The 13,648-nt window shown below is 46.5% G+C and overlaps 1 protein-coding gene across 1 annotated transcript in view; it reads right to left on the reverse strand.

Moving 5' to 3' along the window:
• Positions 1-1,715: 1,715 nt before the first annotated feature.
• The window catches only part of ADAMTS13 (ADAM metallopeptidase with thrombospondin type 1 motif 13), a 73,749-nt gene continuing 61,816 nt past the window's right edge, over positions 1,716-13,648 (reverse strand). Inside the window, exons 29-32 of the mRNA XM_088459727.1 lie at positions 12,665-12,811; positions 11,946-12,122; positions 3,528-3,706; positions 1,716-3,069 (exon numbers count right to left, since the gene is read on the reverse strand). Coding sequence (XP_088315853.1) covers positions 2,908-3,069; positions 3,528-3,706; positions 11,946-12,122; positions 12,665-12,811 — 665 coding nt within the window. The 3' untranslated portion in view covers positions 1,716-2,907. The remainder of the gene's footprint in view (positions 3,070-3,527; positions 3,707-11,945; positions 12,123-12,664; positions 12,812-13,648) is intronic.

Consider the following 13,648-nt stretch of genomic DNA (forward strand, 5'->3'; position numbering starts at 1 on the left):
AGAGGTGACGCTGCGAGGGGAGAGAATCCCATCAGCATCTGCAGTCCTCTCGTAGCGGCAGAGGAGACTCGTGCGGAGCAGTGCCGGGAGGCTGGTGGTGGCCTTTCACTGGAGCTAATGAAACACATGACAGATAACCACAATGGTAGAGGAGATTGTGATGGATTCCGGTGAAGGACAGCATTTACTGGCACCTCGGGAGATGGGAGATCAGTTACTTATATACAATCCATGACACATAAGAGGTTAGTGCTGATTATCAATGGGGGACTATGGGCTGACCCCTATGTACCAAACGCTGAAAAGTGAAAACGGATTTAATTTAGTTTGTCGAAACACAGTGTTAGACCACAAGAGGGGTAACTTGTGATACCAACAAAAATCTGGGGTTTGCATTATCTTACCAATGGACACTGGGCTCCATTTATCAATAAATGCTTGCAGTTTATTCCCCGAAGACACTCGGCGCACGCGTGGTCTGTAGACAGCACATGCCCTTGAGTTGGCTGACACGGTCACTTCACTCCAGCACATCACGGAGACGTGGTCCTTTCCGAATGTCCGGGCTGTCGCTAGGCAGCCGGGACTCCTCATTTCCCCGGCTGCACTGGTGCCTGCTCCTGGGGTTGCTAGACAACCAGGACGCCAGGCAGGCATGCGGAATGCTGGGACGCCGGGACTGTGGCTGCTGCCTATTCTTCTAATGAGGCGGCTGGTACCGTTTACCTGCATCTGATTGGTGCAGGTTCCAGGTAGAAGGCAGTCCTTCCCACAGACCCTTGCCGGTGATAGTTTATACTTCGGTGTGTCTACCTGGTCCTGTCACTCTGTGTCCTGGGATATTTTCTACTACCTGCGTCTCAGCGCTGTTCGCTCCTGCGTATTCTAGCCTGTACTTGGTTTCTTTAAAGCCCTGTCTCCTGGCTATTCATTATTACTGTTCATACTCTGAGCAACGTTACTCCGTTCACCACGGCTACAGTTACCACTTGCAGATTATTTCACCATTAGCACTGCGCAGTGAACGTGTTGGTACATACGATTGTCAGGTTGTCTCTGTTCAGCCCTTTGATTTACCTTTTGTGGTGCCACTCCGTGGCTTACTATTGAGGTCATTCCTGCCTCAGTAACTGCTCTGTATCTGCATATCCTGCGATCTCATGATAATTGTATAAGCCCTACTACCGGAAGGTTAAGACCTGGCAGCATCCTAAGTACCGGTGAGTGTATCCAACTGCAAGGGAACCACAGACGGTTGTTATAGGCATTTTATTGGTATTAATGGAATAGCAGTCACAAAAATACTCTTTGCATTACAAATCTGTCCCTAAAGCACTCTCATGTTTATTTGTATATTGGACACTAAAGTCCTACCTGCATTGCATATTGGTACCTAGAGCAGTGTTCTACCCATGCTATATTTCTTGGGTGGTCAGCCTGCCACTCGCTACTGTGACACAGCCAAAAGGGTTCGGTCAACCCAGCCCCGGTCCATGCTCTCCAGGGGGCTCCCTCATAATGCTGCCTGGTATAAAAATAATTCTGGGGACAATCCTGTAAGGTTGAGGTTCCCAAACTCCGCCATTATAGTTCAGTTTTTAAGGATATCCATGCTTGAGCACAGGTGACTTAATAAACACCTAAGTCAATTTCATTTAACCATCTGGGCTCAAGTATGGATATCCTTAAAACCTGGACTGTAAGGGCAGATTTTTGAAACCTCTGCTGTAGGGTATTATTGATTTCTAGAATGCTTTGTATTATATATCGGACCCTGTAGTGCTCTCTGTGTTCTGTCTCACTGTATAGAATGCTCTCTGTATTGCATATTGGTTAGTAGAATGTGCTCTTCGGTCAACTTTGTATTGTATATTGCTGTATAAATGCTCTCTGTATTGTATATTGGTTAGTAGAATGTGCTCTTGGGTCATTTTGATCTCTGTATTGCATACCGGTCTCTAGAATGCTCTCTGTATTGTATATCGTTTTTCTGAGTGATCTCTGTATTTTGCTCTTTCTTTTATAAAGAGATCCCGGAATGTTTTCTGCACTGCATAGAGGTCCATAGAATGTTTTATGTATTTATTTTATTTTGGCAACTCGAGTGTTCAGTTTATTGTATAGTGGTTCCTAGAGTGCTCTGTGTATTGTACAGGTCATTTGAGTTGTATCTCTTTGGGATAATAATTATTCATACAGTGGGCTTACCAAACTACACCCACATTAGACAAACCAGACCCGTCACACCCGTTCTTCTGTTTCAGAGCTGCTTATGTTCCCCCCCAGGCCACAAATTGCCACTACGGCAACTATAAAGCATGTTTCATTTAATTGGTCACTGACTCACTTACAAATATATTATGTTAGGCTACTAACGGACTCTCAGATACTATAGAACGGCACAGGGGCGTATTAAGAGAGGAGGGGGCTGGTGTTCATTCCCCATCCGGGGCCCCCTCCTCTCTCACCGGTGGCTGGCCACAGACTGACACGTCTGACTGCCAACCACAGCATCAGTAGACTCTGGGCACTAGAGTGTGCCCAGAGTCTAGTGCGCAGGTTGACAATTTTTCCGGCGTTTTGCGCATGCGCAATGAGGAAATCCCCAGCGATTTTCTCACTGTGCATGCGCACAACGCTGGAAATATTGCAGCGGCGGCCATTTTCCAAGCGTTTTCTGCAGGGCTGAGACACATGACGCGGGACCTCGGAGAGGTAAGTATATGATAATATGGGTGCAGGAACTGCATATTATAAAGAAACTTATCTATGTACAACATCACCCACTTAAACACATTAGTAATCAGTGCTATACGAAATGTATTGTTATCTGTAGTCAGTCTGACGGTGTGACAGGATCCTGCTGAGTGTTGTGATGACGCAGTCGCCCCCTTCCCGTCTCCTCCTTCAGCATCTCGGCTTTTTTGCCCAGTACTGAGCCCGGAAGCTGACTCTCTCTTGCGAGAAATCCCTGTTGAAGTCTATCTCCGCCTGACTCCCTGTGGACTCCCAGTAGAACAGGTTATTTCCGTGGAAGGCGGAAGATTTCAGCGTTTTCATATCACGGATCTGGAGAGTAGTAAAAAAAAAATACAGTAAAAATAAATATTTGAACAGTGTTTAAACATTTATCAACATATAACTTGCAAAACACTTCATGAAACTAATGAAACTTATATATATTATTCAAAAGTCATACATTATTTTCAGTATATTCAGCCTTTTGTTATGACAATCCTGCTGCTTCTTGGAATGTGACATATTAGATCATGGGTTCCCAACCACGGTCCTCAAGGCACACTAACAGTCCAGGTTTTAAGGATATCCTTGCTTGAGCACACGTGACTTAATTAGTATCTCAGTTATTTTGATTTAACCATCTGTGCTCAAGCATGGATATCAATAAACCAGGACTGTTAGTCTTGAGGACCGAGGTTGGGAATCACTGTATTAGATAGTCAGTGAGCGATGCTTTTAGCTGATACATAGCGTAAGATACAGAAGACTGAGAGTGACTGGAAACTCACCAGGATGAAGTTAGAGTGGGTTTTATTGGTTCCTCTCTCCAGATCCATATGAAAGGCGTAGATAGCAATGGTATACTTTGGGGGCACATCGATAAAGATACGACACGCATGAGACCATGGCTTGGACTGTACCGGATTCTGTATGTCTCCTCGCATGCCAAAGAGCTGGACATCGCAGTCTATGAGAACAGAGAGAATGGTGGCAGATCAGAGACACTGTATACTCTGCCGTCCATATCACCTGCCATTTCCTACTCATAAGATACTATTTATATGGGGCCTGATTCATTACGGATCACAACAGCATACGCAGGTCGGCCGAAGGTGCGTACTTACTGCGCATGCATTGCAGTGCTGGTGTGTGAATTGGCATTGCGATTGCACTACACAGATACAAAGCCATCGCAGATCAAGGAACGGGATGTCAGGGTTTGGGGGTGGTGGTTGGAGAAACGCAGGCGTGCCTATCCTCTTGAACGCCGTTACTTGGGCGTGCATACGCAGCTTGTGTACTTACTGCGTGCGATGAGGTTACCAAGTTCTAAGTAAGGTCAGAGGGGCCGATGTTACAGATGTATACACAGGACTGTGAGGTATTACAGATGTGAGATAGCAGTAGTGGGCGTCTCTATGCTGGCTGAGCTGTGACTGATGTTACAGATGTATACACAGGACTGTGAGGTATTACAGATGTGAGATAGCAGTAGTGGGTGTCTCTATGCTGGCTGAGCTGTGGCTGATGTTACAGATGTATACATAGGACTGTGAGGTATTACAGATGTGAGATAGCAGTAGTGTGTGTCTCTATGCTGGCTGAGCTGTGGCTGATGTTACAGATGTATACATAGGACTGTGAGGTATTACAGATGTGAGATAGCAGTAGTGGGTGACTATGCTGGCTGTGCTGTGGCTGATGTTACAGATGTATACACAGGACTGTGAGGTATTACAGATGTGAGATAGCAGTAGTGAGTTTCTCTATGCTGGCTGTGCTGTGGCTGATGTTACAGATGTATACACAGGACTGTGAGGTATTACAGATGTGAGATAGTAGTAGTGGGTGACTATGCTGGCTGTGCTGTGGCTGATGTTACAGATGTATACATAGGACTGTGAGGTATTACAGATGTGAGATAGCAGTAGTGGGTGTCTCTATGCTGGCTGAGCTGTGGCTGATGTTACAGATGTATACATAGGACTGTGAGGTATTACAGATGTGAGATAGCAGTAGTGGGTGTCTCTATGCTGGCTGTGCTGTGGCTGATGTTACAGATGTATACACAGGACTGTGAGGTATTACAGATGTGAGATAGTAGTAGTGGGTGACTATGCTGGCTGTGCTGTGGCTGATGTTACAGATGTATACATAGGACTGTGAGGTATTACAGATGTGAGATAGCAGTAGTGGGTGACTATGCTGGCTGTGCTGTGGCTGATGTTACAGATGTATACACAGGACTGTGAGGTATTACAGATGTGAGATAGCAGTAGTGGGTGTCTCTATGCTGGCTGAGCTGTGGCTGATGTTACAGATGTATACACAGGACTGTGAGGTATTACAGATGTGAGATAGCAGTAGTGGGTGTCTCTATGCTGGCTGTGCTGTGGCAGATGTTACAGATGTATACACAGGACTGTGAGGTATTACAGATGTGAGATAGCAGTAGTGGGTGTCTCTATGCTGGCTGTGCTGTGGCTGATGTTACAGATGTATACACAGGACTGTGAGGTATTACAGATGTGAGATAGCAGTAGTGGGTGTCTATGCTCTCTGTGCTGTGGCTGATGTTACAGATGTATACACAGGACTGTGAGGTATTACAGATGTGAGATAGCAGTAGTGGGTGTCTATATGCTGGCTGTGCTGTGGCTGATGTTACAGATGTATACACAGGACTGTGAGGTATTACAGATGTGAGATAGTAGTGTGTGTCTCTATGCTGGCTGTGCTGTGGCTGATGTTACAGATGTATACACAGGACTGTGAGGTATTACAGATATGAGATAGCAGTAGTGGGTGTCTATGCTGGCTGTGCTGTGGCTGATGTTACAGATGTATATACACAGGACTGTGAGGTATTACAGATGTGAGATAGCAGTAGTGTGTGTCTCTATGCTGGCTGTGCTGTGGCTGATGTTACAGATGTATACACAGGACTGTGAGGTACTACAGATGTGAGATAGCAGTAGTGGGAGTCTCTATGCTGGCTGAGCTGTGGCTGATGTTACTGATGTATACACAGGACTGTGAGGTATTACAGATGTGAGATAGCAGTAGTGGGTGTCTATGCTGGCTGTGCTGTGGCTGATGTTACAGATGTATACACAGGACCGTGAGGTATTACAGATGTGAGATAGCAGTAGTGGGTGTCTCTATGCTGGCTGTGCTGTGGCTGATGTTACAGATGTATACACAGGACTGTGAGGTATTACAGATGTGAGATAGCAGTAGTGGGTGTCTCTATGCTGGCTGAGCTGTGGCTGAGATGTATACACAGGACTGTGAGGTATTACAGATGTGAGATAGCAGTAGTGGGTGTCTCTATGCTGGCTGAGCTGTGGCTGATGTTACAGATGTATACACAGGACTGTGAGGTATTACAAATGTGAGATAGCAGTAGTGGGTGTCTCTATGCTGGCTGTGCTGTGGCTGATGTTACAGATGTATACACAGGACTGTGAGGTATTACAGATGTGAGATAGCAGTAGTGGGTGTCTCTATGCTGGCTGTGCTGTGACTGATGTTACAGATGTATACACAGGGCTGTGAGGTATTATAGATGTGAGATAGCAGTAGTGGGTGTCTCTATGCTGGCTGAGCTGTGGCTGATGTTACAGATGTATACACAGGACTGTGAGGTATTACAGATGTGAGATAGCAGTAGTGGGTGTCTCTATGCTGGCTGTGCTGTGACTGATGTTACAGATGTATACACAGGGCTGTGAGGTATTATAGATGTGAGATAGCAGTAGTGGGTGTCTCTATGCTGGCTGAGCTGTGGCTGATGTTACAGATGTATACACAGGACTGTGAGGTATTACAGATGTGAGATAGCAGTAGTGGGTGTCTCTATGCTGGCTGAGCTGTGGCTGATGTTACAGATGTATACACAGGACTGTGAGGTATTACAGATGTGAGATAGCAGTAGTGGGTGTCTATGCTGGCTGAGCTGTGGCTGATGTTACAGATGTATACACAGGACTGTGAGGTATTACAGATGTGAGATAGCAGTAGTGGGTGTCTATGCTGGCTGAGCTGTGGCTGATGTTACAGATGTATACACAGGACTGTGAGGTATTACAGATGTGAGATAGCAGTAGTGGGTGTCTATGCTGGCTGTGCTGTGGCTGATGTTACAGATGTATACACAGGACTGTGAGGTATTACAGATGTGAGATAGCAGTAGTGGGTGTCTTTGCTGGCTGAGCTGTGGCTGATGTTACAGATGTATACACAGGACTGTGAGGTATTACAGATGTGAGATAGCAGTAGTGGGTGTCTCTATGCTGGCTGAGCTGCGGCTGATGTTACAGATGTATACACAGGACTGTGAGGTATTACAGATGTGAGATAGTAGTAGTGGGTGTCTGTATGCTGGCTGAGCTGTGGCTGATGTTACAGATGTATATACAGGACTGTGAGGTATTACAGATGTGAGATAGAAGTAGTGGTGTCTATGCTGGCTGAGCTGTGGCTGATGTTACAGATGTATACACAGGACTGTGATGTATTATAGATGTGAGATAGCAGTAGTGGGTGTCTCTATGCTGGCTGTGCTGTGGCTGATGTTACAGATGTATACACAGGACTGTGAGGTATTACAGATGTGAGATAGCAGTAGTGGGTGTCTCTATGCTGGCTGTGCTGTGACTGATGTTACAGATGTATACACAGGACTGTGAGGTATTACAGATGTGAGATAGCAGTAGTGGGTGTCTCTATGCTGGCTGTGCTGTGACTGATGTTACAGATGTATACACAGGACTGTGAGGTATTACAGATGTGAGATAGCAGTAGTGGGGTCTCTATTCTGGCTGAGCTGTGGCTGATGTTACAGATGTATACACAGGACTGTGAGGTATTACAGATGTGAGATAGCAGTAGTGGGTGTCTCTATGCTGGCTGTGCTGTGGCTGATGTTACAGATGTATTCACAGGACTGTGAGGTATTACAGATGTGAGATAGCAGTAGTGGGTGTCTCTATGCTGGCTGAGCTGTGGATGATGTTACAGATGTATATACAGGACTGTGAGGTATTACAGATGTGAGATAGAAGTAGTGGGTGTCTCTATGCTGGCTGAGCTGTGGCTGATGTTACAGATGTATACACAGTACTGTGAGGTATTACAGATGTGAGATAACAGTAGTGGGTGTCTCTATGCTGGCTGAGCTGTGGCTGATGTTACAGATGTATACACAGGACTGTGAGGTATTACAGATGTGAGATAGCAGTAGTGGCTGTCTCTATGCTGGCTGTGCTGTGGCTGATGTTACTGATGTATACACAGGACTGTGAGGTATTACAGATGTGAGATAGCAGTAGTGGGTGTCTCTGTGCTGGCTGAGCTGTGGCTGATGTTGCAGATGTATACACAGGACTGTGAGGTGTTACGGATGTGAGATAGCAGTAGTGGGTGTCTCTATGCTGGCTGTGCTGTGGCTGATGTTACTGATGTATACACAGGACTGTGAGGTATTACAGATGTGAGATAGCAGTAGTGGGTGTCTCTATGCTGGCTGTGCTGTGGCTGATGTTACTGATGTATACACAGGACTGTGAGGTATTACAGATGTGAGATAGCAGTAGTGGGTGTCTCTATGCTGGCTGTGCTGTGGCTGATGTTACAGATGTATACACAGGACTATGAGGTATTACAGATGTGAGATAGCAGTAGTGGGTCTCTATGCTGGCTGTGCTGTGGCTGATGTTACAGATGTATACACAGGACTGTGAGGTATTACAGATGTGAGATAGCAGTAGTGGGAGTCTCTATGCTGGCTGTGCTGTGGCTGATGTTACAGATGTATACACAGGACTGTGAAGTATTACAGATGTGAGATAGCAGTAGTGGGTGTCTCTGTGCTGGCTGAGCTGTGGCTGATGTTACAGATGTATACACAGGACTGTGAGGTATTACAGATGTGAGATAGCAGTAGTGGGTGTCTCTATGTTGGCTGTGCTGTGGCTGATGTTACAGATGTATACACAGGACTGTGAGGTATTACAGATGTGAGATAGCAGTAGTGGGTGTCTCTGTGCTGGCTGAGCTGTGGCTGATGTTACAGATGTATACACAGGACTGTGAGGTGTTACAGATGTGAGATAGCAGTAGTGGGTGTCTCTATGCTGGCTGTGCTGTGGCTGATGTTACAGATGTATACACAGGACTGTGAGGTATTACAGATATGAGATAGCAGTAGTGGGTGTCTCTATGCTGGCTGAGCTGTGGCTGATGTTACAGATGTATACACAGGACTGTGAGGTATTACAGATGTGAGATAGCAGTAGTGGGTGTCTCTATGCTGGCTGTGCTGTGGCTGATGTTACACATGTATACACAGGACTGTGAGGTATTACAGATGTGAGATAGCAGTAGTGGGTGTCTCTATGCTGGCTGTGCTGTGGCTGATGTTACAGATGTATACACAGGACTGTGAGGTATTACAGATGTGAGATAGCAGTAGTGGGAGTCTTTATGCTGGCTGTGCTGTGGCTGATGTTACAGATGTATACACAGGACTGTGAGGTATTACAGATGTGAGATAGCAGTAGTGGGCGTCTCTATGCTGCCTGAGCTGTGGCTGATGTTACAGATGTATACACAGGACTGTGAGGTATTACAGATGTGAGATAGCAGTAGTGGGTGTCTCTATGCTGGCTGTGCTGTGGCTGATGTTAGATGTATACACAGGACTGAGGTATTACAGATGTGAGATAGCCGTAGTGGGTGTTTCTATGCTGGCTGAGCTGTGGCTGATGTTACAGATGTATTCACAGGACTGTGAGGTATTATGAATGTGAGATAGCAGTAGTGGGTGTCTCTATGCTGGCTGTGCTGTGGCTGATGTTACAGATGTATACACAGGACTGAGGTATTACAGATGTGAGATAGCAGTAGTGGGTGTCTCTATGCTGGCTGTGCTGTGGCTGATGTTACAGATGTATACACAGGACTGTGAGGTATTACAGATGTGAGATAGCAGTAGTGGGTGTCTATGCTGGCTGTGCTGTGGCTGATGTTACAGATGTATACACAGGACTGTGAGGTATTACAGATGTGAGATAGCAGTAGTGGTGTCTCTATGCTGGCTGTGCTGTGGCTGATGTTACAGATGTATACACAGGACTGTGAGGTATTACAGATGTGAGATAGCAGTAGTGGGTGTCTCTATGCTGGCTGTGCTGTGGCTGATGTTACAGATGTATACACAGGACTGTGAGGTATTACAGATGTGAGATAGCAGTAGTGGGTGTCTCTATGCTGGCTGTGCTGTGGCTGATGTTACTGATGTATACACAGGACTGTGAGGTATTACAGATGTGAGATAGCAGTAGTGGGTGTCTATGCTGGCTGTGCTGTGGCTGATGTTACAGATGTATACACAGGACTGTGAGGTATTACAGATGTGAGATAGCAGTAGTGGGAGTCTCTATGCTGGCTGTGCTGTGGCTGATGTTACAGATGTATACACAGGACTGTGAGGTATTACAGATGTGAGATAGCAGTAGTGGGTGTCTCTATGCTGGCTGAGCTGTGGCTGATGTTACAGATGTATACACAGGACTGTGAGGTATTACAGATGTGAGATAGCAGTAGTGGGAGTCTCTATGCTGGCTGTGCTGTGGCTGATGTTACAGATGTATACACAGGACTGTGAGGTATTACAGATGTGAGATAGCAGTAGTGGGTGTCTCTATGGTGGCTGAGCTGTGGCTGATGTTACAGATGTATACACAGGACTGTGAGGTATTACAGATGTGAGATAGCAGTAGTGGGTGTCTGTATGCTGGCTGAGCTGTGGCTGATGTTACAGATGTATACACAGGACTGTGAGGTATTACAGATGTGAGATAGCAGTAGTGGGTGTCTGTATGCTGGCTGAGCTGTGGCTGATGTTACAGATGTATACACAGTACTGTGAGGTATTACAGATGTGAGATAGCAGTAGTGGGTGTCTCTATGCTGGCTGTGCGATGGCTTTGCGCTTGCACTCATTAGCATATTGTCACTGCAGACATCCGTGCGTAATCCCTGCCGCAATCACAGTAGCGATCTGTAATGAATTAGGCCCTTAGTGCAAATTGTATAATTCCCTACACCACACACGTCCATTCAGTCAGGCGCCAATGAACCCACCATTATGTTTTTTGAATTGTTTGACGAAATGATGCATCCTATCTAATTCATAATCTCACTGCACTGAGGCAGCAATGCTAACCACTGTGCCACAACGCTGTCCACAAAACATTATTTATAGTAGGACTGGTGTGCAGAGTGGACGGGGGGATAACGTGGTGATAACATGGCAGGGTCATGCCCCATTAGTGCAGCACTACCATGGTGGGACCTGCAATCACAATGTGGCGTAACCATGCCTTTATGCCGGTGCTCAGTGTTTCTCTTCACCGTCCCGGAATATGAACACATTCTTCTGATTTTTTTACTGGCAATTGCGGCTGTGATACACGGCGCTGATCTAGCGGTGAGCTTACATTCCAGCAGAGACCCAACAATATTAAAGAATCGTTTACAGGTACAGTTAGTGGTTGTGTTTTATCAGGCTCCTCTCTCCTAGTTTTGGTCTGCACTGCAGCCCCGGGTTAGCAATCGCCACTGGTCATGTGATGCACTGCAGCCCCGGGTTAGCAATCGCCACTGGTCATGTGATGCACTGCAGCCCCTGGTTAGCAACCGCCACTGGTCATGTGATGCACTGCAGCCCCGGGTTAGCAATCGCCACTGGTCATGTGATGCACTGCAGCCCCTGGTTAGCAACCGCCACTGGTCATGTGATGTGATGCACTGCAGCCCCAGGTTAGCAATCGCCACTGGTCATGTGATGCACTGCAGCTCCGGGTTAGCAATCGCCACTGGTCATGTGATGCACTGCAGCCCCGGGTTAGCAATCGCCACTGGTCATGTGATGCACTCCGGCCCCGGGTTAGCAATCGCCACTGGTCATGTGATGCACTTCTATCCATATTTTAAGGGGTATATTTACTAAAGTGCGTATTTTTAGAAGTGGAGATGTTGCCCATGGCAACCAATCAGATTCTAGCTATTATCTTCTCAAGCTTGCTATATAAATAAGTAGGACCTGATTGGTTGCTATGGGCAACATCTCCACTTCTAAAAACTGTCACTTTAGTAAATATACCGCTAGGTGTAGTATAGGAAACACCACTCTCTCGCACCTTGCCGACTGCTCTTTGTATCTGGTCTGCTGAAGTACTCCAGTGCAATCCCGTTACCAGCATGAACCTGGCGCTGTCTCACTTTCAGGGTGTTTGACCTTGCCATCACCGTGGCCGCTGAAAGCCGCTTGCAGCCTTTCCTCCACATCTCTTTGTTATAGAATTCCACAAAGTCTCCTATGAGGGCGGAAGATTATAGAAGACAGATAATCTCAGCATTGTTTATACATCTAAATATGGACTGGAAATGTTCTGATGTTTGTAACACTGGGGTATTGGAGCCATGTCAGAAGGTACTCCAGGCACTAGGGGCGCTGTTCCATTGCTTAGGTCTGAGTGTATTGGCCAAATGGCAGCATTCTGACACATACAGGTGTGACCTCATACACGGTAGAAGATGATATGCTACACCTCTCGGGGCGGCTCAGTCACCTCAGGTGCCTTGTGCCGTATGGCGTATAGACGCTGGGTGTATGAGGCCACATCTGTAGATATAAAGGCAGCTACTGTAGGTGAAGCTGGTGCGGATGGACAGACCTGTTATCAATCAGCCCACAGCTATGGTTGATAAAACCAGTCCCATGTTTGATGAGTTCTAGATTAGGTTTATTGGATTTGAGAAAATCATATAATCGAACTCGTCACATCCTTAGCACTGTGTTGTGCAGTAGCCTACTGTAGATCTGAGTGAGTTCCCATATTCCTGGGAAGACACATACCGACCGTGCAGTTGAGGTAACTAGACAGAACTTTGACGACGATCACCTCGCCAAGTGGGCGCCCGATTGAGAACACACAGTCCTTTTCAAGAAGCCCAGTAGCATTTACAACTCCGGATGAGTTCAGGAACTGATGTCCACAGACACCTACAGGAGAGAGGAACACAACTAAGCTTCAAGGAGAGACTGATATATACAGATATACAGTCCCATGAGGGACGAATCTACAGAAGACTAATACAGGAAAAGTGATCTAGAGGAGATGAAAACAGGGAGGGAAACAGTGATCAACAGGAGGCAAGGTCAGGGGGGAAAAGTGATCCAAAAGAATATCAAGTAAGGGTCTGAAAGTAATCTACAGTAGATTGGCAGGGAGAGACAGTAATTCACACAAGAACGCTTCAGGAGGGGGCAGTTACATGCACAAGAACGCTTTAGGAGGGGCCAGTTATATGCAGACAAGAACGCCTCAGGAGGGGGCAGCTATATGCACAAGAACGCCTCAGGAGGGGGCAGTTATTAGCACAAGAACGGCTTAGGAGGGGGCAGTTATTAGCACAAGAACACCTCAGGAGGGGGCAGTTATATGTAGATGTGAACATCTCAGGAGTGGGCAGTTATATGCGTACAAGAGCGCCTCAGGAGGGGGCAGTTATTTGCACAAGAACGCCTCAGGAGGGGGCAGTTATATGCACAAGAACACCTCAGGACTGGGCAGCTATATGCACAAGAACGCCTCAGGAGGGGGCAGTTATATGCATACGAGAACGCCTCAGGAGGGGGGCAGTTATATGCACAAGAATGCTTCAGAAGGGGGCAGTTATATGCAGACAAGAACACCTCAGGAGGTGGCAGTTATATGCATATGACAATGCCTCAGGAGGGGGCAGTTATATGCACAAGAACACTTCAGGAGGGGGCAGTTATATGCATACGAGAACGCCTCAGGAGGGGGGCAGTTATATGCACAAGAATGCTTCAGGA

Source organism: Taudactylus pleione, unplaced genomic scaffold (assembly GCF_031769625.1).
Source record: "Taudactylus pleione unplaced genomic scaffold, aTauple2 ptg000927l, whole genome shotgun sequence".
Classification (NCBI taxonomy): domain Eukaryota; kingdom Metazoa; phylum Chordata; class Amphibia; order Anura; family Myobatrachidae; genus Taudactylus; species Taudactylus pleione.